The 27,510-nt window shown below is 39.5% G+C and overlaps 1 protein-coding gene across 9 annotated transcripts in view; it reads left to right on the top strand.

Moving 5' to 3' along the window:
* The window catches only part of klhdc3 (kelch domain containing 3), a 53,306-nt gene that overhangs the window by 5,673 nt on the left and 20,123 nt on the right, over positions 1 to 27,510 (top strand). For 2 of the 9 annotated variants that reach the window (XM_061789183.1, XM_061789184.1), the window contains exons 4-10: positions 913 to 1,089; positions 5,738 to 5,853; positions 7,310 to 7,381; positions 8,544 to 8,757; positions 8,913 to 8,999; positions 16,424 to 16,532; positions 22,048 to 22,429. In XM_061789183.1, coding sequence (XP_061645167.1) covers positions 913 to 1,089; positions 5,738 to 5,853; positions 7,310 to 7,381; positions 8,544 to 8,757; positions 8,913 to 8,999; positions 16,424 to 16,532; positions 22,048 to 22,414 — 1,142 coding nt within the window. In that variant the 3' untranslated portion in view covers positions 22,415 to 22,429. Of the gene's footprint in view, positions 1 to 912; positions 1,090 to 5,737; positions 5,854 to 7,309; positions 7,382 to 8,543; positions 8,758 to 8,912; positions 9,000 to 9,579; positions 10,566 to 16,423; positions 16,533 to 18,269; positions 18,476 to 18,997; positions 19,060 to 19,193; positions 19,517 to 21,972; positions 22,430 to 26,836; positions 27,253 to 27,510 lie in introns of those variants that run through there. The other 7 variants (XR_009790702.1, XM_061789190.1, XM_061789188.1 and 4 more) reach the window with 7 other exon arrangements.

The raw sequence follows: 27,510 nt of genomic DNA, 5'->3' as shown, positions 1-27,510 counted from the left end.
ATAAATAAATTACAATACTAATGAATTTGATTTACATAGCACCCTTCAAGGTATCCAAGGATGCTTTAACAAAACAGTCAAAGCACTCTCTTAAATTGAGTGTGTAGGAGGCCGTAATAAAAGGTGTGCATCTAATCTTTTAACATTCTTAACTGTTAGACAAATGTTAAAAAAAAAGTTGATTAATCTAAAAAGTTGACAAGTGACAACAGTCAGTGACTCACTAGCCAGTGGCTGGTACTAGCACCTAATTTACTGAAGTCTAGCGCGCTATGCTGACTTGTGTGACCTCCATTTTTTATTTATTCATTTAAAAAAAAAATGTAAAACTAAAAATAAATTGTTTGACTATTGAGGTATTCACAATTTTGTATGGTATATTTAATATTACGTCAGTGTACTGTTCAATGATCAGTTATGTAGTTTTCAACTTTGCAAATGTTTATTTGTTGCTTTTATCTTGCTGTTCATGTAAGTACAAACCATTTCTGAAGTAGTTCCACAGCTCTTGTCCAGTACAGTGTGTAGTTAAACAACCTGGGTTTTACAGCTGCCTGAAGTAACTTGAGTCTTCTTATTAGGGGTATGCCAACAAAGCAAATCTTCATAAAGATGATGATGTCTCATTTGAAATGGAAACGAGAACAACTCAGCTATTGTTTCATTATTTCGTCCGGTTGCTTGCACTGTGATTCAGCTTTGATGTCAGTTCCACAGAAGTGCCTGCAGTCACACTGTTCCACCTTTTGATTTTTGAAACAATTTTCACCTGCTGCCGTTAGTAGATGCAAATGAGTAATTGGTTATATACAGCAATAGAACAACAATACAAATAGAAATAACACGTCGCTTTAAGGCTAAACTTTCCCAGTGTTACCATATTATTAATTTCTCAACTTTTTTATGCCCTAGTGTCCCTGCGCTGGATGAATTTGCCTCCAGTGAGGCCCGTGGGACATGAACGTGCTCGTGAAGTGCCATACATGCGCTATGGTCACACAGCAGTGCTCCTGGATGAGACCATCTACTTGTGGGGGGGACGCAATGACACAGAGGGAGCCTGCAATGTGCTTTATGCATTTGATGTCAGTAAGTAGATACCACTCAGAATATGTCTGCAAAGATTTCTGCACAGATAGTGTTTAGCTTCCTTTAGGGTAATGATGATGATGAATATCAGGAGAGTCCTTTTTTAAAAATGTTATTTTAATATAAAAATCCAACTTTGTAACACATTAATGGCTTGTTGGATAGTGCGTTGGGTGAATAATTAGCATGTGTGCTTCACAGTTCTGAGGTTCGGTGATTCAAATTTCTGTTCTGGCCACCTGTATGGAGTATGCGTGTTCTCCCTGTGCTTTGGTGTGTTTTCTCCATTTTTTCCGTTCTTTCTCTGTGTTCCGGCTTCTTCCACCATTTGAAAATGCATGTTAGTTTAATTAAATACTGTCATTTCTTGTGTATAATACACACCCCCAAAGTTGACCTAAAAATTCTGGAAACCCTTCTACCTATGTATAATGCATTTTTACAATGCATGATTTTGCTACTATCCATATGATCAAAACATAAAGTATTTTTTCAAAGAATTATTCTGAAGTTAAGCACTTTATTTGGCTAGTTTCCCCACTTTGTTTAAAATAATCCAAAAAATGTACCGTAATTTCTCATGTATAATGCGCACCCATGTAGAATACACACCCCCAACGTGGACCTCAAAATTCTGGAAAACCCTTCTACATATGTTTAATAGATTTTTACTATTCATGATTTTGCTTCTACCCATATGACCGAAACATGAAGCATCATCTGTATTTTGTTAGTTTTTTTCAAATAATTATTCTGTTGCTTAGCACTTTATTTGAACACGTAATCCTTTTTTTAATTTACTTGCTCTTATTTTGAATTTCACAGCCTTACTTTATTTAGTAAATGAGAAAACACACAGTTGTGCTTATATGTTTGATTACCCAGGCAGAATTTGTAAGACGGGTACAATTCTTTAAAGAAAACCTGAAGGGCTAGGCAAAACACATTTAATTTTATTTTAATGGGATTCAAATTAAACTGTCAAGTATTTCAGAAAAGCATTATCATTAAACAAAACATAACCTTAAAGAAATGAATGATGGTTGTTGTTTCTTCTTATTTAAAAAAAAAAAACACAAATTCTGCCAGGGTATGTAAACTTATGAGCACAACTGTACATAGAGTATATGCAGTCATACGTACCGCTGTCATATTGGAATGAAAGTGTAGACTACACCTTTCTCATAACCTCTCGGTGGCGGTGACATTGGAATGAAAGTGTACAGCTTTTTCATAACCTCTAGATGGCGGCATACATTTATAAAATGTGAAAGTTATGTATAATGTGCACTATTGACTTGACATTTTTTTGGGGGAAAAAATGCGCATTATACACAAGAAATTACGGTACTCCAAATTGTTGGTGAATACTCCAAATTAAGGATGTCCAGATCACACTTTTTTGTGTCCGGGTCTTTCATTTTAATTATCTGCTGATACCTCAGCATTGCGTTAAGAAAAAAAAGTGTGTGCATCCAAATTTAAAAGTTGGATCTTTTTTTGCTTTAAATTTGATGATACACATACTGTTTTGAACTACTCAAAATGTGTATTGGCCCAACTCGGTCAACTTAAGTTTTTGTCTTTTTTTTTCGTACTGAAACTCCTCATTTGAGTAACAAGAGGGAAAGTAGCAGGTAATATTAGCAAACATGAAATATAGCCATATGACATTTATGCAAATAGAATGTTAACACTAAGTCCATTAGCCTAAAAAATGTGCAGGACGATTAATAATTTATTTTCATGTAATTATATGGTGCAGTTATACAACCCCAATTCCAATGAAGTTGGGACGTTGTGTTAAACATACAGAATACAATGATTTGCAAATCATGTTCAACCTATATTTAATTGAATATGCTACAAAGACAAGATATTTAATGTTCAAACTGATAAAGTTGATTGTTTTTCGCAAATAATCATTAACTTAGAATTTTATGGCTGCAACACGTTCCAAAAAAGCTGGGACAGGGTGGCAAAAAAGACTGAGAAAGTTGAAGAATGCTCATCAAACACCTATTTGGAACATCCTACAGGTGAACAGGCTAATTGGGAGAAGGTGGGTGCCATGACTGGGTATAAAAGGAGCTTCCCTGAATTGCTCAGTCATTCACAAGCAAAGATGGGGCGAGGTTCACCTCTTTGTGAATAAGTGCGTGAGAAAATAGTCGAACAGTTTAAGGACAAGGTTCCTCAACGTACAATTGGAAGGAATTTAGGGATTTCATCATCTATGATCCATAATATCATCAAAAGGTTCAGAGAATCTGGAGAAATCACTGCATGTAAGCGGTACGGCCAAAAACCAACATTGAATGCCCGTGACCTTCGATCCCTCAGGCGGCACTGCATCAAAAACCGACATCAATGTGTAAAGGATATCACCACATGGGCTCAGGAACACTTCAGAAAACCAATGTCAGTAAATAACAACAAAACAATTGCTAACCTGTCTAACATTCTCCACACACACACACACACGCACTGATATGCACAGATGTTACCTGAGTGTTGCCGAAGGGACCGAAGGTGGGTCTAGAATAGCGATGTCGTCAAAAAAAGACTTGCTTTGGAAAATACTTGTTGCTGTCTGGAGAACCCACTTTTATACAAAAAAACAACATGGATAAGACATGTTTGTTTTTATTTATGGCCACTTTCTTTTTCATCAATAAGATCGCTTTTTTGATTGCCTACAATTCTTTTTTTTTTTTTTTCTTTTCTTATAAAACCTGTCCTGTTCAGCTGAATGGCCTTGCAGAATGGTGGGTCTGTATGACATTTGTGCCGCAACAGTTTTGCTGTGCAACAGCGGAGTTTGAAAGACTCCCTCTGCTTATTTAAAATGTTTTAAATTATTCTGATGCTTATTGAAAATTCAGCTGGACGAAAAAGGGTTTTAGGGAACGGACAGAGGTAACAGAGAGGACAAGGGGAATAGGGGTGGTAACCACAGTAGAACAATAGTTAGACTACAGATATTTGAGCACAAGTAACAATACAACAGTCAAATCATGTTCTTATTTGTAAATGGGGACACACGCGCATACACACACACACACACGGTGTTTGATGTCCCTGGTTAGGAAGAGGCCAAATGGAGACAATTGTCTTTGTGTATCAGCCGTCAGTTTTTTTTTTTATGTGCCTGGCTTGCGCACCTTTCACTATGCGCAATCTCACATCCAGACTTCTGACACACCCATCCTGAGTAACCTGCGATTTTGTACACAACCAACAAAAAAGCGGTGAGTCTGAGTCTGAGACTGGCTGTAGAGCATGGAGTTTTCCCCAATACTTGTGAATGTCATTCAAATTCATTCGAGAAATACGAAAAGCACACTTTAAATATGAAAATTCTTTAAGTAGCGCATGTGTCGTTGTGAGACGTGCGCATAAAAAACACATCCTCTTCTTCAAAGTGAGAGGATGTGTTTTTTATTCTATATGAAACGATCCATCCATCCATTTTCTGAGCCGCTTCTCCTCACTAGGGTCGCGGGCGTGCTGGAGCCTATCCCAGCTATCATCGGGCAGGAGGCAGGGTACACCCTGAACTGGTTGCCAGCCAATCGCAGGGCACATACAAACAAACAACCATTCGCACTCACATTCACACCTACGGGGAATTTAGAGTTTTCAATTAACGTGCATGTTTTTGGGATGTGGGAGGAAACCGGAGTGCCCGGAGAAAACCCACGCAGGCACGGGGAGAACATGCAAACTTCACACAGCTGGGGCTGGGATTTAAACCCCGCTCCTCAGAACTGTGAGGCTGACGCTCTAACCAGTTGGCCACCGTGCCGCTTATATGAAATTAATCCATCCATCCATCCATTTTCTGAGCCGCTTCTCCTCACTAGGGTCGCGGGCATGCTGGAGCCTATCCCAGCTATCATCGGGCAGGAGGCGGGGTACACCCTGAACTGGTTGCCAGCCAATCGCAGGGCACACAGAAACAAACAACCATTTGCGCTCACAGTCATCCCTATGGGCAATTTAGAGTCTCCAATTAATGCATGTTTTTGGGATGTGGGAGGAAACCGGAGTGCCCGGAGAAAACCCACGCAGGCACGGGGAGAACATGCAAACTCCACACAGGCAGGGCCGGGGATTGAACCCGGGTCCTCAGAACTGTGAGGCTGACGCTCTAACCAGTCGCCACCGTGCCGCCGAAATTAATCCAATAAAAGTAATTTAATCCGACTACTGTGCTTATGATGACTGAATGCATGTTTGGAGACCCATCAGTATAAAAGGGATAGATCAGTGTTACCCAAGCTTCCTTGCAACACAGACCAGGCGAATTACTTTAACATATTGTACGAATGACACAGAAGTAAAATAATAATAATAAAAAAAATTCTATATCAAACTCACCACTGCGCCATTACGATGGCTGTAGTTGTAGTAATAGTGGGAGCCCTGCAAAACCCTAAGCTTCAAGCAGCCTGTTAGAAGTGGAAAAGCTCCTCGCACTTGCAGAGGTGAAAAAAACAAACGTCTGCTGGCACCAATATTTTTCTCCAAATAATATGCTCTAATATGCCGACGTTCGGCCGTCGGCGTAACTCTCTGCTTGCTTGTTACCAGTGGTTTGACGTAAAGTGTTGCAAATTAATGTAAGCTATCCACTGTGTTGTAGATACCCACAGATGGTTCACACCCAGAACCTCTGGGACACTTCCAGGGGCAAGAGATGGCCACTCTGCCTGCGTTCTGTTGAAGGCGATGTATATATTTGGAGGATACGAGCAGCTGGTGAGTCTTTGTCCCGCTTCCTTTTGGGTCTGGTGAATGGTCATAAATAGGGATGTTTGATACCACTTTTTTTCAGACCGATACCAGTGCGAGTATTCAAACTTGAGAACTCACCGATACAGAGTACCTTTTTCTGACGTACATCATGATTTCCTGATGTGGATTTAGGACTTAGGAGGAGGACTTTCTTCTTCTTCTTCTTCTTCTTCAAAAAAAGAAATTACTCAGTACTTGAGTAATAATTTCACTGTGTACTTTTTACTGCTACTCAAGTAATTTTTTGGAGGACTACTATTTACTTTACTTGAGTCACATTAGTATCAAGTAACAGTACTCTTACTTTTGAGGACGTTTGGCTGCTCTACCCACCTCTGGAGCGGACATCCTCTATTGCTACTCTTACGTTTAAGCAACATTTTTGCTCATCAGATCAGCCAGTGTGGTATTTGTTGCGCTGGTCTTTTGTATTTTCGCGTTGAGGTGCCGCGGGTTGGGGCCCCGGTTGTGGTCCCAAGTGGAACCACGAAGCACACGTAACATCGGCGACAAGACCTGATCTGATAGTACATTTTGTATTAATTAGGAAACGTGGCTACAATGATCTAATTAGTTTACTGATGTTAATGTTAAATGTATTAGACAACGAAGCGCCGTTAAGGATTATGTCACAACACAGAATGAACTAACTTCAAATTCAGAAATGGCCAATAAAAACAGAAAAATATCATACTTATTTTCCTGGAGGATGCATTTGGGATTAGCCTTTGAAATTGGTAAAACAGACAATGATTTTAGTCAATTCTTTTCTAGAATGAGAGTGCTTAAAGAGGAGGATGGTATTCATATGACACAACTTGCAGCAGGCCTTTTTCATGCCTTTGGTGTTTGCATGTCTGTTAATTAGGAAACGCGGCTACAATTATCCAATTAGTTTTCGGATGTTAATGTTAAAGCGACGGAGCCATGTAAGGGATTATGTCACAACACAGATTGAACTAACTTCAAATTCAGAAATGGACAATAAAAACAGAAAAATACTGTACTTAGTATATTTTCCTGGAGGAGGCGTTTGTGATTAATTAGCCTTTGAAGTTGGTAATAGTGAAAAATGAAGTGAAACGGACAATGATTTTAGTCAATTCTTATCCAGAATGAGAGTGCTTAAAGAGGAGGATGCTATTCATGTGGCACAGCTTGAAGCCGGCATCATGTGCAGTTGGAGATGGGCCTGGCTCACGTTGGAGGCTAGAACATAAAAGCAAAGAAATGAGGCAAATGTAATTTTAATCTTAAATTTGTACATCAACATGTACTTGAGCAGTGTAAATAAGTTTTTCTGCGAGAAAATATATATATATATTTTTTTTTTGCGCCTTATCGTACTCTTTAGAGTCTTCCAGATTGCTTAATTTAAAATAAAAAAAACATTCATGCATTTTTTTCTGCTGCTCTTTAGGCCGACTGCTTCTCCAATGACATCCACAAGCTGGACACCACTACCATGCACTGGTCTTTAATTGATACCGTGGTGAGTTGAAAAATAATTGTCTATCTTTCTACCAATACTTGTAAAACAGGTGGCGATATCTGTTAGGACTTGGGCTTTGAAACCAGAGGGTCACGGATCATGTCCCGTTGCAGACAAAATTTAAACTAGTTGTTGGAGAAAAGCTAGTCTGCTTGCTTACTACTTTTGAGGTGCCTTTGAGCAAAGCATTGACCCCATCCTTTAGTGCTGCAATGTTTGTGTGCCCCTTTCACTCTCCTTGCATGTGTGTGATCTGTGTGGTGTGGAACACACAGACTGTATTCAGCAGAATGCAAGTTGAATTTCCCCCTGAGGAATTATCAGTATAATAAATTAAAATTAAATTAAATCACATCACAATTCATAACGTTGGTTAGTTAGCACTTTGTTACATAAGCCATATCAAGATGCTGATTAAAGAGCATGATTATTTCACTGGTTTACCAGGGACTGGTCACAGTAGTGAAAGTAACTAAAAAATGTGCATTTCGTTCATGCAATCTTAAAAATGGCACTAGTTTTGAGAAATATCAGTATTCTAGCGAGAGGAACGTCCACCATAGTCTAATGAAGATATGTTTAAAGTTAAACCACATGATAGACCTTTTTATTGTCCAGCCCAAGTAGCACAATTCTTGTCAATCAGCATCTTAGTACTGTACATCTCATTTGCCACATGTAATTATATAGGATTATAAGAGTGGAGTGCTACTAGTCCAGATTTTGATATACATTCACATAATAGGGCAATAATACATCAATTAAAAATTTCAACATATATTTTTTCTGGATGTATATTTGAACATAGACTCCTATTAAAGATTATTATTGTATACTGTATAATGCAGGTCACTGATTTAACTTAGTTCAGTTTGAACTTTCAGGTGAAATTCAATGAAACTGGATTCTACTTGTTTTCTATGTTCTAACTGCAACGTAAGATTTTTGCAAAGTCCACCTCTACAGCTTTGGTGTCGTCATTAACAATGTCCAGGAGGTGGCACAATTTCCATTCAAGTTTCATCTTAGTGGAAATATTTGTAATTACCATTGTGAGGATAAGTGGTACAGAAAATGAATGAATTAATGTTGTTTTGGAAGATATGAAATAAAATATTATTATTCCTATTTTTTTTTCAAACTTACTGTTTCTTGCCTTCAGGGCATTCCAGCAAGCTGGCGGGACTTCCACTCAGCAACCATCATCGGGACAAAAATGTTTGTATTTGGAGGGCGAGGAGACCACTTTGGTCCATTCCACTCCAACAATGAGATCTACTGCAACAAGATAGAAGTGTTTGATACGCAGACTAATAGGTGGCTGAGCACACCCCCGACACAGCTGTTACCTGATGGACGCAGAAGTCACTCAGCCTGTAAGAAACTCATTCAGTGTGCTCAGCACTGAACTGTTAATTAGCTGAAAATCTTGCAGTTTGTCTCTGCGGGGTGTTATGCTATTAATGCAAATATAATGCATCTTCATAATCAGTGGCTAATATGGTTTCCTTCTTGTCCATGTGGTGTGTAGTTTGCTACAAAGGGGAGCTGTACATATTTGGGGGATACAATGCCGATTTGGACCAGCACTTCAATGATCTCTGGAAATTCAGTCCAGGTGATGCTTTATGTATTTTTCAGATGCTTCACCCCCCCCCTCATTTTGGCTCCCATGTTTGTTTTTCCTGTATACAATTGTGGCCCATCTGCAGTGATGATAGCCAATGGTGTCTTTTTGTTTATATTGTCCTACTTTCCTGTTTCTTCAAGCCTCTCCCTCATATTACACACACATTGTTGTTAGCGGGACAATGTAGATATGTTTGTAGTCAATTTGCTGTACTATATACATTGACAGTTGGGATGTGTGATATGAATATAACGAACCATAAAAGGCCTTTCTAGGCTGAATTACAAATGTGCAGTGGCAGTCATTGCATTTAATCTTGTGCCGCTAGATGGCACCACTGCAGTTGCAATCCAAATTAAGCAGGTCTTCAAGGCCTGGTGCCATAGAGATGCTGTTGGCCACACTTGTTTGACGACATTTGCATCCTTACAGTGGATATTAACTCTTCTCACTCCTGTTCAAATTCCATATTATTGTGACGATAAATCAGTTTTTTAAACTTTTTATTTCATTCATTCTTTGTTAATGGTAAATGGGCTTTCACTTGTATCGCTTTTCTACCTTCAAGGTACTCAAAGCGCTTTAACAGTGACTCCTCATTCACTTACTGATGACACAGCATCAGCAGCAACAGGGGGTTCAGTATCTTGCACAAGGACATTTCAACATGGTCTCTAGGGCTGAGGGTAAAACCCACAACCTTCGGGTAGGAAGACGACCACTCCACCAGTTGAGCCATGCCGCCCCGTTTATTGAACCATTATTTATCCAGGTAGGGCAACTGAGAACAGATTCTCATTTACAATGCTGATCTGTGTGCAGATAGCAGAGTAAAACAAAGCAAAATAAAAACAAATATAAATAAATACGGTGGGGCAAAAAAGTATTTAGTCAGGCACCAATTGTGCATGTTATCCCACTTAAAAATATGAGAAATGCCTGTAATTTTCATTATAGGTAAACCTCACCTATGAGAGACAAAATGAGGAAAATAAATCCAGAAAAGCACATTGTCTGATTTTTAAAGAATTTATTAGCAAATTATGGTGGAAAATAAGTATTTGGTCAATAACTGAAGTTAATCTCAATACTTTATATACTCTTTGATGGCAATGACAGAGGTCATATGTTTTCTGTAAGTCTTCATAAGGTTTTCACACACTGTTGCTGGTATTTTGGCCCATTCCTCCATGCAGCTCTTCTCAAGAGCAGTGATGTTTTGGGGCTGTCGCTGGGCAACACAGACTTTCAACTCCCTCCAAAGATTTTCTATAGTGTTGAGATCTGGAGACTGGCTAGGCCACTCCAGGACCTTGAAATGCTTCTTACGACCTACAAAAACTTGTCTGCCCAACAAATTTCTCTCAGTTGTCCTAACTAAGATTTTCTAAATAGCACAACGAATATTATCGACCTTTGCGTAGATATGAGTTAAGTCAGGAACCAGTGGGAAAACCCCTAACATTACCGAAGTGCGCATGCGCACATGGTCTGAAAACTTGACGAAACGTGGACAGTTGGATGTGAACTGAATTGTTTCAACCATTACGGATTTTCTCCTGGTCTGCAGTTGGACTGTAGCGTTCGAACTTTTTCTGGACCAAAGCGGGAGTGGACAACCATTTTGCCCTAGCAGGTAAGCCAACTAAGACATTTCCAGCCCTTCACCTACTTCTATGCTAAGGTTTTATTTCAAAGCATTGACCCAGTTCGTTCGAGCCCTGCAAAAAGTAATGTTTGATACTGTTCAATGTTAATCATGTCTGAAATTCATATACAGACTTTCATCACCTAAATGGCAGTATCTCAGACTGGCTTTTTTACTGCACGTCTGCCGTAGTAAATCTTATTAGCTTATTAGTCGTTTTGTAATGGGTTTAATGTTATCCTTGTTTGGAGATATGATGTTAACATTGACCAACAAACAAACCCGTCCATGTAAACTATGCAGGTGCAGGCAGGCGTCGTCATGTAGATGCTTTCATGGGTCGGTGTATGGCAGACGTGCGCAAATTATATGACAGTGATGTAAATAAAGCTATGTTGAGACAGCAGGGTTTAATGCTCAATTAGGATTTTTTCATGAGTTTGTTCACATTTCCGATTAATTGAGACTTGTAAGTGATCTCCTGTTTGAACCTCATACGGCCCAAAAGTGCCCCGCATGCGCAGAACAGGACACAATGACGTCACACGCAGTTCTGAATTTGTATTGTGTATAAAGTACACTACGTTACCATACTAATTGAAATGCTTGTTTTCCACTGAATACTCTTTAGATATCCAACATCAGGTCCCACCGAAAGACAGCAGCACTGAGAGGCCTGTCCATTTTCCTCCGAGTTGCAACAAAGGTTTTCGTGAAGTGCTTGGTAAGTACAGAAAAAGTAATGCAAGTAAAACTAAGAGTAAAGCAACTAAAAGTAAAACGAATTCCCATGAAATGTTTTAAAGGATGAGTTTTTCCCAAAATGGAAATATACACCTCCTCAGTGCAGTCCACATAATTTTATGGTGAGGATTGCAGTTCTCTATAACTCTTGGTCCCTTTTTTCTGCTGAGAAGCAGCTGGGCATTGTTGGTGGCTGTTCGGTAGTAGAAAATACTTTTGTACAAAACTAATCACAAGGTTGGTGGGTGAAAGCTACTGTGTCATTAATAAAAGAAAAAGATGCTTTTTCTTTTTAAAACCTCCATGAGTCAAATGACTAGCATGGTATGGAAGTTTCAGTTCAAATCAGTAGAAATGTATTTTGTCTTTAGTTTTTCTTAGCTCCGAATAATGCATCTGTTACTTCTCTTCAGGACACTGATATTTTGGAACTAGTGCTGAACAGTGCATCTGTTGCCATCCGACAAGATGACAATGCCGGTGGTACATCTGTGCGAGACCAGGCAGGTGTGTTGGAAGGGGACATCGTGCTACATAACATTCCAGACCTCTCTACGGCCTTGGCATACCTCTTCAGCCTTCTGTATGCCCTCAGCATTGATTCTTCAAAGCAGATGAGGCATATCTTTGAAGCAATTCAGGCCATCTTTTTTTAGCTCGGTGGCTCTCGATGCTCACAAGCGCATAAGGTCTCTGAAAACAAAGCTATTGCTGTGACTGTTAATGGGGAAGTCAGACATGACTTTAACCTGTTCTTTAGCCTGTTCGAGGGCATTTGATTCGTAAAAAAAACTGTGGTCAAAACCCCTTTGTTTCTGATATAATAATTTGCCAGTTTCCCAGAGTTGCATATTTAGTGTTTGAAATGTAAAAATTCATTATTGTTCAAGAAAAACTAATGTATGTATGCAAAAAAACAAAAAAAACTTCACCTGTTTCAACTGGCATAAGGATGAGTAGGTGATGGAAAATGTTATTTGTATTAAATCAAATGTTCTTGTGGCACGGTGGTGGGACTGGTTAGAGCGTCTGCCTCACAGTTCTGAGGACCAGGGTTTGATTCCCGGCCCCACCTGTGTGGCGTTTGCATGTTCTCCCCGTGCCTGCGTGGGTTTTCTCCGGCTACTCCGGTTTCCTCCCACATCCCCAAAACATGCATGGTAGGTTGATTGAAGACTCTAAATTGCCCGTAGGTGTGAATGTGAGTGCGAATAGTTGTTTGTTTATATGTGCCCTGCGATTGGCTGGCAAACTGTTCAGGGTGTACCCCGCCTCCTACCCGTTGATAGCTGGGATAGGCTCCAGCACTCCCGAGACCCGAGTGAGGATAAGCTGCTCAGAAAATGGATGGATGGATGGAAATGTCCTCCTCCTGTTGTCCTTCGGTCAAGGAATGAAGAAGGAAGTACAGGGAGGATGAAGGAAAGGAGGGAGGGAGGAAGGGAAAAGGAAGGGAGGGAGGAAAGAAGGAAGGAGAGGAAGAAAAAAGGATGGAGGGGGAAAAGGGATGGAAGAGAGCGGATGAAGGGAAAGAATGAGGGAAGGAAAAGAAGGGAGGGAGAATGGATCATTTTGACCTGATTGGACAATGTGAAGGTTAAGTGGATAAATGATTATTAAAAATTCCAATTTTAGTCAGAGGAATGTATGTTGTTGACAATATATGGTGAGATTCTGTCATGCAGTATTTTAAAAGCTTTGTCGAAGTGTTGCCCACTTCACATGAAGCACAGAACTGGTGTTTTAACAGTTAGCTCCCTGTTCATTGATGGTGAAATTTCAAAGAACTTTTAACTGCTCTAGTTCATCATAGTTATGCCCATGTAAAACATCAGTGTCTGGGTACACGGCCAATCATTTGCGGCACTATTCTATGTACAACTGGTTAAGTTCGGCTCAAGGTATGTGCATGAGCTACGATATGTAGCTGGACACTTTTTTTTTTTTCCACATACTTAGTTTTTCTTTATTGGTTCTGGACTTCAATTTTAACGTCTGTGCTGTGGTGCTCAAAGCACCCCCCCCCTCCCCCCCAAAAAGAAACAGTCAATAGTTTTTTACAGAAATTGACCTGACGACCCATGACATTCTGAAATGTACTTGAAGCACTGTTAAACAAAATAAATAAGATTTCAGATAACATTCAGTTGTGCCTTGTTTTATTCAAAATCTACTTATTGAGCATTTTTTAAATCTAATTACAATAACATAAATTTTCTTTTATTCATATAGGTAAATTTTTAACTCACTGGAGTAAGAATTGTATGATTATACAACTATAATATCTGTGTGTGGTGAATTTAGGAAAACATAGCATTGAAGAAATAATTGTATTTTTTTTATTCAATAAGAATATCTGCATTTGGTGAAGGCAGAAATACATGGCATTGAAACCAGAATTTCTTCGTTAGCCTTACACGATTATCCTAATTAGGTCAAGAAGAAAATGCAAGTTGGCAGAACTCTTGTCATAACTTGTAAACCTAAGTTAAGTCAACAATAGTAGGCAAAAGTTGAGAAAACAAAAAAATCTCTTGTATCAAGTTACTATGATATTTTAAGTTTTGGCAGTCAGTTAGTGTCATACTTTGTTATATTGGACCCAGCTCTTCACTAGGTCTCCCCGTGTGGTTGTGGGGTTTTTGCTCACTGTTCTTGTATTCATTTTGACCCCATGGGGTGAGATCTGGCGTGGAGCCCCAGATCGAGGGACATTATCAGTGGTCTTGTATGTCTTCCATTTTCTAATAATTGCTCCCCTAGTTGATTTCTTCACACCAAGCTGCTTACCTATTGCAGATTCAGTCTTCCCAGCCTGGTGAAGGTCTACAATTTTGTTTCTGGTGTCCTTTGACAGCTCTTTGGTCTTGGCCATAGTGGACTTTGGAATGTGACTGTTTGAGGTTTTGGGCAGGTGTTTTTTATACTGATGAGTTCAAGCAGGTGCCATTAACCCAGGTAACAACTGGAGGACAGAGGCGCCTCTTAAAGAAGAGGTTACAGGGCTGTGAGAGCCAGAAATCTTGCTTGTTTGTAGGTGACCAAATACTTATTTTACTGAAGAATTTACCAATTAATTCATTAAAAATCAAAAAATGTGATTTTCTGGATTTTTTTTCTTTCTCATTTTGTCTGTCATAGGTGAGGTATACCTATGATGAAAATTACAGGCCTCTCTCAACTTTTTAAGTGGGAGAACTTGCACAATTGGTGGCTGACTAAATACTTTTTTGCCCCACTGTATACATGTGCAATGTGATATAGTTACAAAATAATAGTTACAAATCTACGTAACAGTACATCATAGCACATGGTGAATAAAAGGTTAATAAGCTAAAAGTAGGTGCAGCGATCATATACAATTATTGTACAGTATATCTCACTGCCTTTTTAGACTGATATCGGAGTTAATATTTTCCACCACTAATGTAATCAATAACCTGTACAACTCAATTGAGGGGGGAAAAAAAATCTCACCCTCATATGTAGGTATGTGGCTGTGTTCAAAATGAACCCATCACAGTCAAACCAATGTCAAGTGGGAGTCAGCACACATGCAACCATTTAAAGTGTAGGTGCTTAACCCCAAATAATGGTGAGATGTTGTAGCAGGTTTTTCCCTACATTTTTGTAGTCACTTCTTAGAGCACAAGCCATTGTCCATAGAGAGCTTCTACTACATCAGAAGGATCTCATCGTTCAAAGGAATCAGTCAGGAGAAGGGTGCAAAGAATTTCCAAGTCATTAAATATACCATGGAACACAGTTAAAACGAATCAAATCAAGCTTTATTTGTGCTTTTCATACCAAAAAAGAATGCAACCCAAAGTGCTTTACATTAATAAAAATAAATCAATTAATAAGATTAGTCAACCCCGCCCGCTCCTTTTCCACAGGACACACACACACACACGTACAGGTTTAAAAATAATACCTTCAATGACCTAAAAACCTGAGGTTGATTACAAAGCATCTAGGTGAGGAAACACTATCTCAGCGAGCTGTCTAATTTAATCATCATTAAGGGGAGAAAATATGGCACAAAAAATCCAAGAACTGGACACACCTCCAAAAGTGATGAGAACAAAACCGGTCAGGGAGGCTGCCAAGAGGCTAACAGCAACATTAAAGGAGATGCAGGAAGTACAGGCTGTTTAATATATGGGTCAACAATGTCCTGTCATCTTCATATGTCTGGGTTATGGGGGTAGTTTGACAAGACGAAAGACGATTATACAAAGAGGAACCTCCAAGTCCTACTCCATTTTGCAAAAACGCATGTGAGAAAATGCGTTATGGTCCAATGAAACCAAGGTTGATAATGCGCTTTATGTTAAGCTACTCAGTGAAATAAACTAATTTGATGTTTTGCAGAGAGTTGTATCTCTCAAAGCAGAATCTCCCCCAGGATTTATTTCGTCTTTATGTACCAGGATGATGAAATGTTTGTGGGCAGCTTCGGGGTAATATATTAAATATATTAAAATATTTAATTAAAACATACTTCAAACAAAATTACATAATGTATATATGGAAACATTTTTATTTATTCATATTGCCTCTTAACCACAACTATCCTCAAAGTAAACAATTTTATGAACATTGCTCTCACTTTTGTATATCAAAACTATTAATTTAAACCTTTATTTATTATTGAGCTTATAATAATGTTGGACATGTTCGTACTGAAAGGAGAAACAGTTTTGCAATTTGTACAATATCGGAATTAAATCCACACGGATGTCGTAATTCTCACGAGAATTATTGTTCTGTCCTTAGGTAAATTGAAAAGGCTGACTTTTGGATATGCTTGGTCATATTTGTTTTATCTCCTGACATCTAAGTACATTTTGAATTTGCATTAAAGTAAGTAAAATCTTCATGCTAGCTGTAGCGCACAAAGCAATGACAGATCAGTCAGAAGGTTTGTATGTGTAACATGTTAATACTGTATGTATCTTTTGTATCCCATGACGTTCAACATCATCATCAATGTATGTTTCACATTTCTACTATATAGAAGCCTTTTTATGGACAAAAATAAAACCCAAGGGAAAAGGCCCATGTCCTCGGAGACGACAATGCTGCTGCATGGTGGGAGATCGAATCATCCTCTTTGGAGGAACCAGGTAAAGCAAAATATATCTAAATAGTTTATTATATAGCTACAGCATGTTTGGATAACTAAGTAATGATGTACAACTATTCACACTTCACCTATTTATTATTATAATATTCTCAATTAAAACACAGATTAGTTTAACTTCTAATTTAAAACATGAACAAAAACGTATTTAGTAGTAGTGGACAGTGTCTAATGGAAATCCAATTAAGAAAAGGACCCTCTCTTGCTGCCAATGCAGTAGTAGCTATTGTACACCATAGTCTGTTTACAATGCAGGTCAATTCGGAATGTTTTTTTTTTTTTTCATACCAATGTGACATCTATTTTTTTTTCATGTCAGTGTGAACAGTATAATTCAATTTTTTTATTTCACATCTGACCCAGGTCTCTTTCATATGTGGATATCATTCGGATATGTATCCAACGCAATGGATGCTCATGGGGTGTGCAACCGACCCATACGTCATCAAAAGTCGACAAACATCACAGTTGTCCGACAAAATAGACACGCTACAAAACGGCAATGGCGGCTGAACCAGCAGAAAACAGTCAGGGATAAAAAGATGATGCTTTAAAACTCATAAATGTAAAAAAAGGTTGGCTTCCGGTTGCAAAAAAAATCGTTGAAATCTCAACAAATGCGTCATGACAAGACCTATGCAAGGGGCAGGGGCGCATTCTGATAAGGGCAGCCACCCAGGGCGGCATTCTGTGCGGGGTGGCACTCATTTAACAAAAAATCCGAATTGGGCATTATGCCTTGCAGTTAGCCATATTCAGTAAAATATTAAATACTATATGTAGCATTGCTCTACTGTACTTTAAAATATGTTTTTCTTAATACTTTTTTAGGCTGACCAAAACAAATATGCATGACAGCCTTACTTTTAGTAACTTAGTTTTTGCTTTTTTGGAAATGTAATGAAAAAGTTGAAATTAGTAAAGGTGTTCTTATTTTTTCAATATAAACGAAACTAGAGTCTGAATAGTTCAAATCATCCGTAAACATCTTTGTATTCTACTGTTTGTCTTTTCTTGGAGGATCGACTGCTCTCTGTTCACCACATGTCAATGTGATGGTCTGGCTCCTGTAGACAGTAGTCTGGTATGAGTTCATTGGTGGTCATAAGGTAGTAATGATAACTGGTACCTGCTTGATGTGCCACTGTGCTTTTGCTAGGCCAGTAGCCAGTGGAGTAATGAGGTAGCTAATGGCATTTACTGTAGATGACCCAGCATAGTTGGAACCTGGGCTATTGTTATCACGAGGCTGCGTTATCAGTGAAAAGCCCACTGGGAAAACCTGATAGTGCAAATGGGAAGGCTGTGGATAAGAGTCCTCTCAGCCCCAGTACGTCTCCCGGCCCAAAGTTCTTTGGACCTCAAATCATGATGTCTCAATCTTAGACCATTCATCTAGATTGGCTTTATATCATGGTTCTAATTACAGTACAACTTAGCTTACTTACACACGGACAACATTTTGGTACCCCTCTGATAATGAAAGAAAAACCCACAATTGTCACTGAAATACCTTGAAACTGACAAAAGTAATAGTAAATTAAAATGTACTGAAAATTAACCAATGAAAATTAGATTTCTTTTGAATTGTGGTTAACAATATTTTTTCTTAAAAAATTATTATGGTACCCTTAACTTGAGATTTTGTTGTACAACCTTTTCAGGCAGTCACGGCAATCAATTCAATCACTGTCAATGATACTTCTGCACCTGTCAACAGGTATTTTGGCCCCCTACTCTTGAGCAAACTGCTCCAGTTGTCTCAGGTTTGAAGGGTACCTTCCCCAGATTGCATGTTCCAGCTCCTTCGACATACTGTATAGGGGCTTTTTCACCAGCCAGCCAAGGAACTTTGCGTTCCTGGTAGCAGGAGTTCCTGTTAGCAAAAGGTTCCTGTGGACCATGTGGTTTGTTTCCATCCATCCATTTTCTGAACCGCTTCTCCTCACTCGGGTCGCGGGCGTGCTGGAGCCTATCCCAGCTAACATCGGGCAGGAGGCGGGGTACACCCTGAACTGGTTGCCAGCCAATCGCAGGGCACATACAAACAACCAACCATTCGCACTCACATTCACACATACGGACAATTTAAACTTCAATTAACCTACCATGCATGTTTTTGGGATGTGGGAGGAAACCGGAGTGCCCGGAGAAAACCCACGCAGGCACGGGGAGAACATGCAAACTCCACACAGGCGGGGCCAGGGACTGAACCCCGGTCCTCAGAACTGTGAGGCTCTAACCAGTCGGCAACCGTGCTGCTGGTTTGTTTACATCACACTTAATAGTTCAGGGTATCTTAAGCAAATGAGGATTATGTTGCTCAATATTGACACCTACTGGATCCAAAAAATGCTGGTATTTCAAGCTTTCAAGTTAATGTCTTATTTTATATCGATCTAAATTTCAAATATGTTTGATACCTTTAAAATCTAACCCTTTATCCAGGTGAGGAAATTGAGAACTGATTCTCATTTGCAGCGCCAACCTGGCTGCAGACAGACTTTGAGGTAGGGAGTTTAATTATTTTATTATATTATTTCCACAAATTTCCTGAAGCCTTACACAGTCCGTAGGTGTGAATGTGAATGTGAGTACGAATAGTTGGTTGTTTATATGTGCCCTGTGATTTTCTGGCGACCAGTTCAAGGTGTACCCCGCCTCTCGCCCGAAGATACCTGGGATAGGCTCCAGCACGCCCGTGACCCTAGTGAGGAAAAGCGGTACAGAAAATGGATGAAATCTTAACTGAACCTTTTTAGAAGTTATGTTTGTTCAAAACCTTTGTTTTGGTTCATAATTAAATTTCATATTATACACACCTTTAATAAGAGCTCCTAGTGGGAACTTCCCACTTATTTTCTGATCTTTCCCCGTTTAACTCAACTTAGATTCTCTCTCTCTCTCTCTCTCTCTCTCTCTCTCTCTCTCTCTCTCTCTCTCTCTCTCTCTCTCTCTCTCTCTGTCTCTCTCCACTAACCTTGAAAAAAAATAAAAAATGTAATCAGATTTGATTGGCTGAAAGGGTCGCAGAACTCACATTTGATGGGTTGGTACAATTCATCACTACCGTAAAGCCTGAAATATGTTTCGGTGCTTAAAATAGAAGCATCCCGTATACCTTGAATCATAACGTTTCTTTTTTGGCTATGTTGTGGGTCCATTTGGGACTGCTTCTGGGTCCAGAAACGGACCGCGGGTTAGTGACCTCTGTTTTACATGATGTCACAACAATCAAGCGAGCCAGAGTGAACTGTTTAGCTCCGTAGCACACGAGCTAGTTAGACCACAGGCTAGCGAACATAATAAATAGTTAACTTTACCTAAAATGTCCCAGTTGTTTGCATCTACGGAGCCCAAGCCGTTCCGCCAGTGGCTCACTGCGTCGTGAGCGGTGCGCCAAGTGTTACCACAACAATGAAAATTTATCGAGTCCGGGAAAAAAAAGTCTCGTGTCCATTGTATTTATGAAACGATAACCTGCCCTACTGTTTTTCTAATTAGCCAGCACCAAGCACTTGAGCAACACACACACAAGGCTCAAAATATTTTTTTTCTTTAAGGAGCATTTTTGCTAATCATTTCTTAATTTAAGCAACCAATTTCCAATTTAGAGGAGTAATTTTTTTGCAGCTTAATCGCACAGGGACCCGAAGCAAGGATTTTATGAAACAATAAAAATTTGACAATATAATGGGGTAATGTCGGGCTGCACCTAATGAATATTTTAGTACTTGAGTATCCTACTGAAAATTCTATTTAACAATCATTTGAATAAACTATATATTTGGTTGGTTAAAGAGAAAATTTGAATACAAAAGAGAAAATAAGACCTTTCACTTCATAACGTATGACTAATTAGTTTCCTTTTTTATATAACCAACAGTTTTTATTTCTTGAATGCAAATGATTTTTAATTTACTTTTTAAAAATTATTTAAAATAATGAAGGCGGCATGGTGTACGACTGGTTAGCACATCTGCCTCAAAGTTCTGAGGACCGGGGTTCAAAACCCAGCCCCGCCTGTGTGAAATTTGCATGTTCTCCCCCGTTCCTGCGTGGGTTTTCTCCGGGTACTCCGGTTTCCTCCCACATCCCAAAAACATGCATGGTAGGTTGATTGAAGACTCTAAATTGCCCGTAGGTGTGAATGTTTTATTGTTTATATGTGCCCTGCGATTGGCTGGCGACAGGGTGTACGCCCCTCTCGCCCAAAGATAGCTGAGATAGGCTCCAGCACACCCGCGACCCTATTGAGGATAAGCGGTACAGAAAATGGATGGATGAAATTGAACATAAAAGATAAGGCATTATTATTTATTTTATTTTTTTAAAGCATTAATAACCTTTGTGCATCTTCTTAAACAGCTAGCATTTTAGCATTTTGTGACATATTAATACATTAGGTTCATGGCTGTGCATTTATGAGCTTAGACCAGCTGTCTAGGAATAAGACAAATATTTTTTGTACTACTACAAGTTTTGGAAGAGTTCAGTTTGTCCAAACTAAAATGAAGAAACCTAGAGAGAAAAATATTTCCTTAATCTCCCTTCACCAAAACCCTCCTCTGTTTTTTACCTAGTTGACTTGAAGTGTTGCCACTTACAGATCATCAGATGGTACTGGCCATATGTCACACGGTGATTACACTGACCCAAAAGTACACTGTATGTACCGTTATCGTTGCGTTATAATGTCCTTGTCATGGTAAAAAAATAAAAAAAGCCACACATTCCGTGGTACTCATAATTAAAAGAGATACTCCGCAGCACGCAGGGCTAGCGTTGTTACTGAAGTATACCAACATTAACCTCACTGATTTGGGCTATGTCAACTTCACCTCTGTCTCTCGGGTCCCGCGATGCGGCGTCATACTCGGTGGAGAGAAAGGTCCGTGTTAGAAGGGTGCTCCCCTTGCTACCACACTTTTACCATTTCTTTTTTCTCTCTCTCTCTTCTCAATTAGCCGTCGCATTTTGATTCACTTCGCCGTCCACAAATCGGTGACATAAGCGCGGTATGTCACATACGTTTCCGTCTTCGCGACCGTGTCCGCAGTAAATCTCATTTGTAATTTTGCTTTTTAATGTGTTTTTTGATGCGCAAACGAGATCCCTGAGTTTGTATATGTATTTGCTTCATTTTGACTCAGCTGTCTGCAGCCAGATTAGCATTGCAAATACCTAACCTTGGTAATGTTCAATAAATAAATAAAAAATACTTGACTTCATGGACAGCTCTTTTTGTCAGTTTTTAAATACAACAGAGTGAAGTATTTGGTGTCTGTCAATGTTTTTGCATTTAAAAAAAAAAAAAAAAAAAAAAAGAACATTTCAAATAGTTGTGAATGTACAAACACAGATAAAAAGCCAGGCTTCATTTCCTTGTCTTGCACAATGGCAAACACTGCATTTTTTGGCAGGCTGGAGTAGCTCCTGCCTGGGAAGGTTTTTTTATTTTGTTTTTCCCCCCACGATTGACTGGATTGGACCATCAGAGCGTCCCCGCCGGCCAGCCTAGCGCCAGTGGTCCTCTCCTCTGGCCCGGCCGAGGAAGATGCACACGCCCATTTGGGCTCGGACCTCCACTCTGTAGTGGGACCGAGTCATCCAGCGGTGGACCTTGCCGCCGGGGCGGCGGATCTCGCCACTGAGCCAGTGGCGGCGGACTTCACCACCGAGTCCACCGCTGCAGTTTGCCGCAGAGCCCGGCTTTGGCCTGGCGACAGAAGCTCGGCGAGCACAGAATTTGTCCAACCTGCTCCTTGTCCAACAAGTGCGGCTCAGCACGAAAAAATAAAGATCGGTGTTTGGAAGTTTTACTTTTCAATGTATTTTAATTATCTTATTTTTAGCCTTGCATAACACCACACAATGGCAGCTCTGTGAATAGAAAAAGTAAACGCCAACAGAGGTCTGTCAACCAATCAGCGTTCGTCAACACAGCCCGCCCCCTCAAAGAGTTCCTGGTACCTCTTGTTAGACCCCGCCCACCAGGAGGAATGAAATAATCCAGGGGAAACCTTCCGTACCCTGATCATTTTATTTTTTTGGGTGGGGACACAGTGCGAACTCAACCTACCAGTGTAGCTAGGGAAGTTCCTGCGGTGAGAAAGTCTCATCTGTCCAAAAGACAATCTCCCATGAAGCTTTGTGGCTTGTCAGTATGCATTATGGAAAATTCCAGGCTTGCTTTTTTATGATTTGTATGTACCTTAACCTTTGAGTTTACCTTGAATTTCTTTGGAGGTTGTTCTAGCCTCTTGCTTTACCATTTATATTATCTGTCTCCTCAATTTGTCATCCATTTTCGTCTTGTGGCCACTTTCTGGGAGGTTGGCTCCAGAACGGTGGACCTTAAACTTCTGAATAATATGTCCAACTAATGTTACAGGAACATCAAACTGCTTGGCGATAGACTTAGCCTTTACCTTTAACATGCTTGTCTATTATTATACGTTTGAACATACCTTTGATGCTAATTAGAATACATATCTTGTTGAACAGCAATTCAAAAGCAATGTCTGACTTGTACTGGTTTATTTTCAGTATTTTCTTAATTACTTTTGTCAGTTTTAAGTTATTTTAGTGACCATTGTGGGCTTTTCTTTCAATAACAGAGGGCTACCAGTAATGTTGTCCACATTTACATTAATCTACAAATCACAACTCCAACAAAGTTAGGACGTTGTGTTAAACAGAATACGATTGGCAAATCCTTTTGAACCTGTATTCAATTGAATACACAACAAAGACTAGATATTTAATGTTCAAACTGAAACGTTGTCCTTTTGCAAATATTCATTCATTTTGAATTTGATAACCTGCAACACTTTCCAAAAAACAGCTGGGACGGGCATGTTTTTACCACTGTGTTACATCCCCTTTCCTTTTAACAACACTCAAGCGTTTGGGACCTGAAGACACTAGGGGCTCTTTTTGCATGACTAGTGCAAATCCGTCGTGCCGTGTGGGGAAACTCTGCGAGGGGCCTGGTTAGACCAGGTTGTCTTAATCTTGCAGACGTGCGCAGGTGGCGTATGTCATCAAAAGGGCTGTCTGCCAGTTGGCGTAAACACAGCCGACTTTAGTCGCCGCCAGTCAAACCGGCTTATTTCATTAATTCACTTTAAGTGAGGCGCAATGACAGTCTTTCAAGCGATCCGTGCATGACTAGAGCATTGTCACTTGGCTGGTGTGGCAAAAGTCAACATGATTAAATACAGTATGAGCTGGTGATAACCGCTGGTGACTTCCCTGATGCACCTCACACATCTCATTTTCTTAACAGTAAGTATAACAAAAATGCAAAATGAAGTGAACTACCAGTGTAATTTTAAACGTTAAATTGATAAAACTATCTACCCTAATAACAGGTGAGCTTGTGTATCGCAACAATATAATTTTAATTAAATAAACCAGAAATACTGTTCACCACCGAAAGGTTTTTTAACGAGAAATGTGGTTTTGCAAAGTAGCATGCCTGCCATTTGTGTTGTAGAAAATGGTGAAGCACTGTTTTGTTTCCCCTGGATTAGCCCACGGTGGGTTTCACAGTCATGATTTCCTGTTGAGACCTGATAGGCCTTGGGTGGGGAAAATTAGTTGGTCAGTGTGGTTGGAATCACCAGAACGATGGATATGTTAGTAGAGCCGACGAATCAATCAAACACCACACTAACGTCACCATCCCAGTTCAAAGAGTAAGAAGACGTTTTGTCTTCAAATCAGGGGCCTTCTCGTCTTAGTCCACTTCTACTTTATTTTGTCTGGATCAAGCGGTGTTCCCTGTTACTGTACAAATAAGTGTGATCCTTACAGTCCTGAAACAAGTTGACCTCACAAGTTCTATTGACGGGAATTGAATGTTTATTTAGATGAGCGCCTTTAAGCTTCTTACGCACAGGACCTCCCATAAGAACGAGAACACGCATAGTAAGACGCACAAACACACACTAAGTGGCTTCTAAGTCATTCATTTGTTTTCTTTCTCTTATTACTTACCTTCATGTTTTCCAATCAAGATTATGTTTAAATTTGCACTATACGGTAATAGAAAGGTCTTTTACTACTTAACTACTTAACTACTAAAACCATTCTGTGTGTTTGTTTTTACATGACCTTACAACAGAAGGGCAGTTAACAGTCCTAAAAAGATATTGGTATCTGTCTCTATGCAGCTGATGAATGCTTGCACATACCCCATGAATTATGTGCCGGACACCTTGCTTGTGTTTTTTGTGGGTCTCCTCATTTGGTAGGTCGGCCGAAGGAAATGGTGTTCAAATTTATGGCTCACATTTTGTTTTCCTGGGTTGGTTGTCCTTTCAGACTGATCTTAAACAGAACCCCTCTGTTGATATTTATTCTTAGTCAAAGATTTGTGTGGGCATAATTTATTACTTTAGTGAAGTACAATAAAACTCTTGAACTCCCAAATCACCCTGCTTTCAAAGGCATTGTGTGAAATGATCATTCTGAACTAAATTGACTAGGAGAGTAGCAGTGTAGGCTGTAATTAATAATAAAAAAAGTCAGGTTTTAGACAAAACATAATTAATTCAGGTAATTCAGATTTTTATTTATTTATTTTATTATTTTTTTTTGCAATTTTACACAGACATTTGCTTAATTTAGAGTATGCTTCAGAGATGGGGTGTACCCAATACTTAAGGGAAAATGTGCAGTTTCTCTATGAGTGAACTGACTGGCTGGGCATTAGTGGCAGTCTATTGAGTGCCACTTACGTCAGTGTAAACAGGCCTGCTGAGCTCTTGAGGCGTGAAATTCTGCCCCATGTCTGATTTATGACCTGAGGGAGCATTCTTTCTCACGGAGTGCAATTTGATCTGGCCTCACCACCTCTGCTACACTCATTTGCTGAGACCTGCTCATTACCCCACGAAGGACAACCCGTGCATGACTAACTCCACCTGCACTGACCTTCACCTACAAAAGCAGTTAGCTGTATACTCTGCAAAGTGAAACGTCCAATATTTTCGATCTCTGTCGAAGTGAATGAGCATACTACAGTTTTATTGATACCTTGTTGAACTTTGAGTGTTGCACTTAAGATGAGCACACAACACGCTAAGGTGGTGGTTATTATGTAATCTATTTGTACCATCACTACAATACGTATGTTGTTTGACATACAGTAAAAATGTAAGTTATTATTAGTGCTATTAATTTCTTCAAGAGTACTACATTCCTCATTATTGTGGTTGGAAAAACATATTTCGAATGGCTTATCTTTGTTTAAGGCCTGAAGCATCCCAAGTGTAGTGATTTGAGATTTTGTAAATTTTGTCTCAACACCTTTGTGGTGGCTGCTGATTAATTGTATTTTAACAGAGCCATTCATTGTAGGATAGGAGCCGTTATATAGTTTTCAGACTGATCTTGCAAAATTGTATTTATCCTTGAAGTAAATAATTGTCATTGAATAGGGTAAGCAGTATGGAAAATTGTTTAGACAGAACCAAGATCTGGTGGTGTAAAAATGTTTGTCATTTTCAAGTTGTTGGCCCATGGTTCCAGTTAGAGAGACCGTGGTTGCTTAAGACTCAGCTCGAGGGAGACCACATAGCAGGTAATCTCACTGGTAGCCAAAACATCCCAGCACAAAACCTCTTGTTTATTCCACCAAAATCTCGCCATGATACTTAATCTGGTTGGAATTTTACTCGTGAATTTAAAACAGCAATTTGCTGAGCCAGAGATTTTCTTCCGTGTCCAGTGATCTTGTTTTGCTGATCAGGAGGTCAAAAGCCTGGTGCCTAGATATCACCTATAATACCATTTAGCACCTTATCAATGGCTGAAAGGGCTGCTGTTATGATAGTCCAGCTGGCTAAAGTGTACCTTATCACCAGTGAACCTGATAGTTAAAATTTTAGACTAAACACTACATGGAACTTAGTCAGAGTTGACTATTGAACAGTTTTTTTGTTTATTTGTTTGGGTTTTTGCAATGTATTTTATGAAATGCTAATTACTTGTAAAATTGAACTATACATTGATAGTCAAACTACATTGGCCATTACAGCTGCACTTGTTGCATTCTGTTTAAAGACATGCTGCTGAGACACTAGGCTCCATGCAAACACAATTATCAACTCTTCAGTTATACACGTGATTAGCCCTTTAGTGTCAAAGGGTAGGCTGCAGAGGTTTCCTTATAGTAATTGTCTGTCCGCCTGTGTGTGTGTGTGTGTGTGTGTGTGTGTGTGTGTGTGTGTGTGTGTGCGTGTGTGTGTGTGTTTGTGTGTGTTTCATATGCTTGAGATAAAACTTGTCAAACAGTGAGGTGACCTGAGATGGATTTGGGGCATCTCGCGCGTGCGGCACAAGACCTTTGGGCAGCACAGCAACTCAGTGATTTACTCTTCAAAGACATTAACATGCTAGTATTTCATCTGCATCTTAACCCTCTTTAACCCACTAACAGCCTGTATACATTATTTTGTCATAGGGGTGAGTGTTCCACGGCAGCTCAAATAAACAACCTGCATAGGAGACACTATGTAATGCCATTCACGTAAATTGACATAAAATAGACATTTAACATTTGATTTACTAGTCTTGTCACATTGAAATACTTCTAGATGTGGTCTCAAGAACAATGCTTAATTTATTGCATGTTTATATTTTTTGCAGCTGTTAAAATTGACTGCAGTAACATAAGCATTTCTAATAGTAAAGGTTTAAAGACATACAATGTTATTGTTTGGAATAAAGCCATGAAAAGATCAACCTGTTGCTGCTGTATATTATTCAATATTACAAGATCCTCTTTTAGTGTCCCCTGGCTGTTTGCCTTGACACCCATTTCCTGAATTGCAGCTGGAGAGTGTGGCAGCAGTTTTTCAAACTATAATATGCCATCTCATCCCCCTCCTTTCTATATTAACCACCTGTGTTCAAGGCCCAAAAGACTAATTCATGTCTTCCTTGTTTTC

The sequence above is a fragment of the Phyllopteryx taeniolatus genome, chromosome 11, assembly GCF_024500385.1.
Source record: "Phyllopteryx taeniolatus isolate TA_2022b chromosome 11, UOR_Ptae_1.2, whole genome shotgun sequence".
NCBI classification, from domain to species: domain Eukaryota; kingdom Metazoa; phylum Chordata; class Actinopteri; order Syngnathiformes; family Syngnathidae; genus Phyllopteryx; species Phyllopteryx taeniolatus.
Note: the sequence above shows the minus strand (reverse complement) of the source record. Positions and strands in the feature narration are given on the sequence as shown.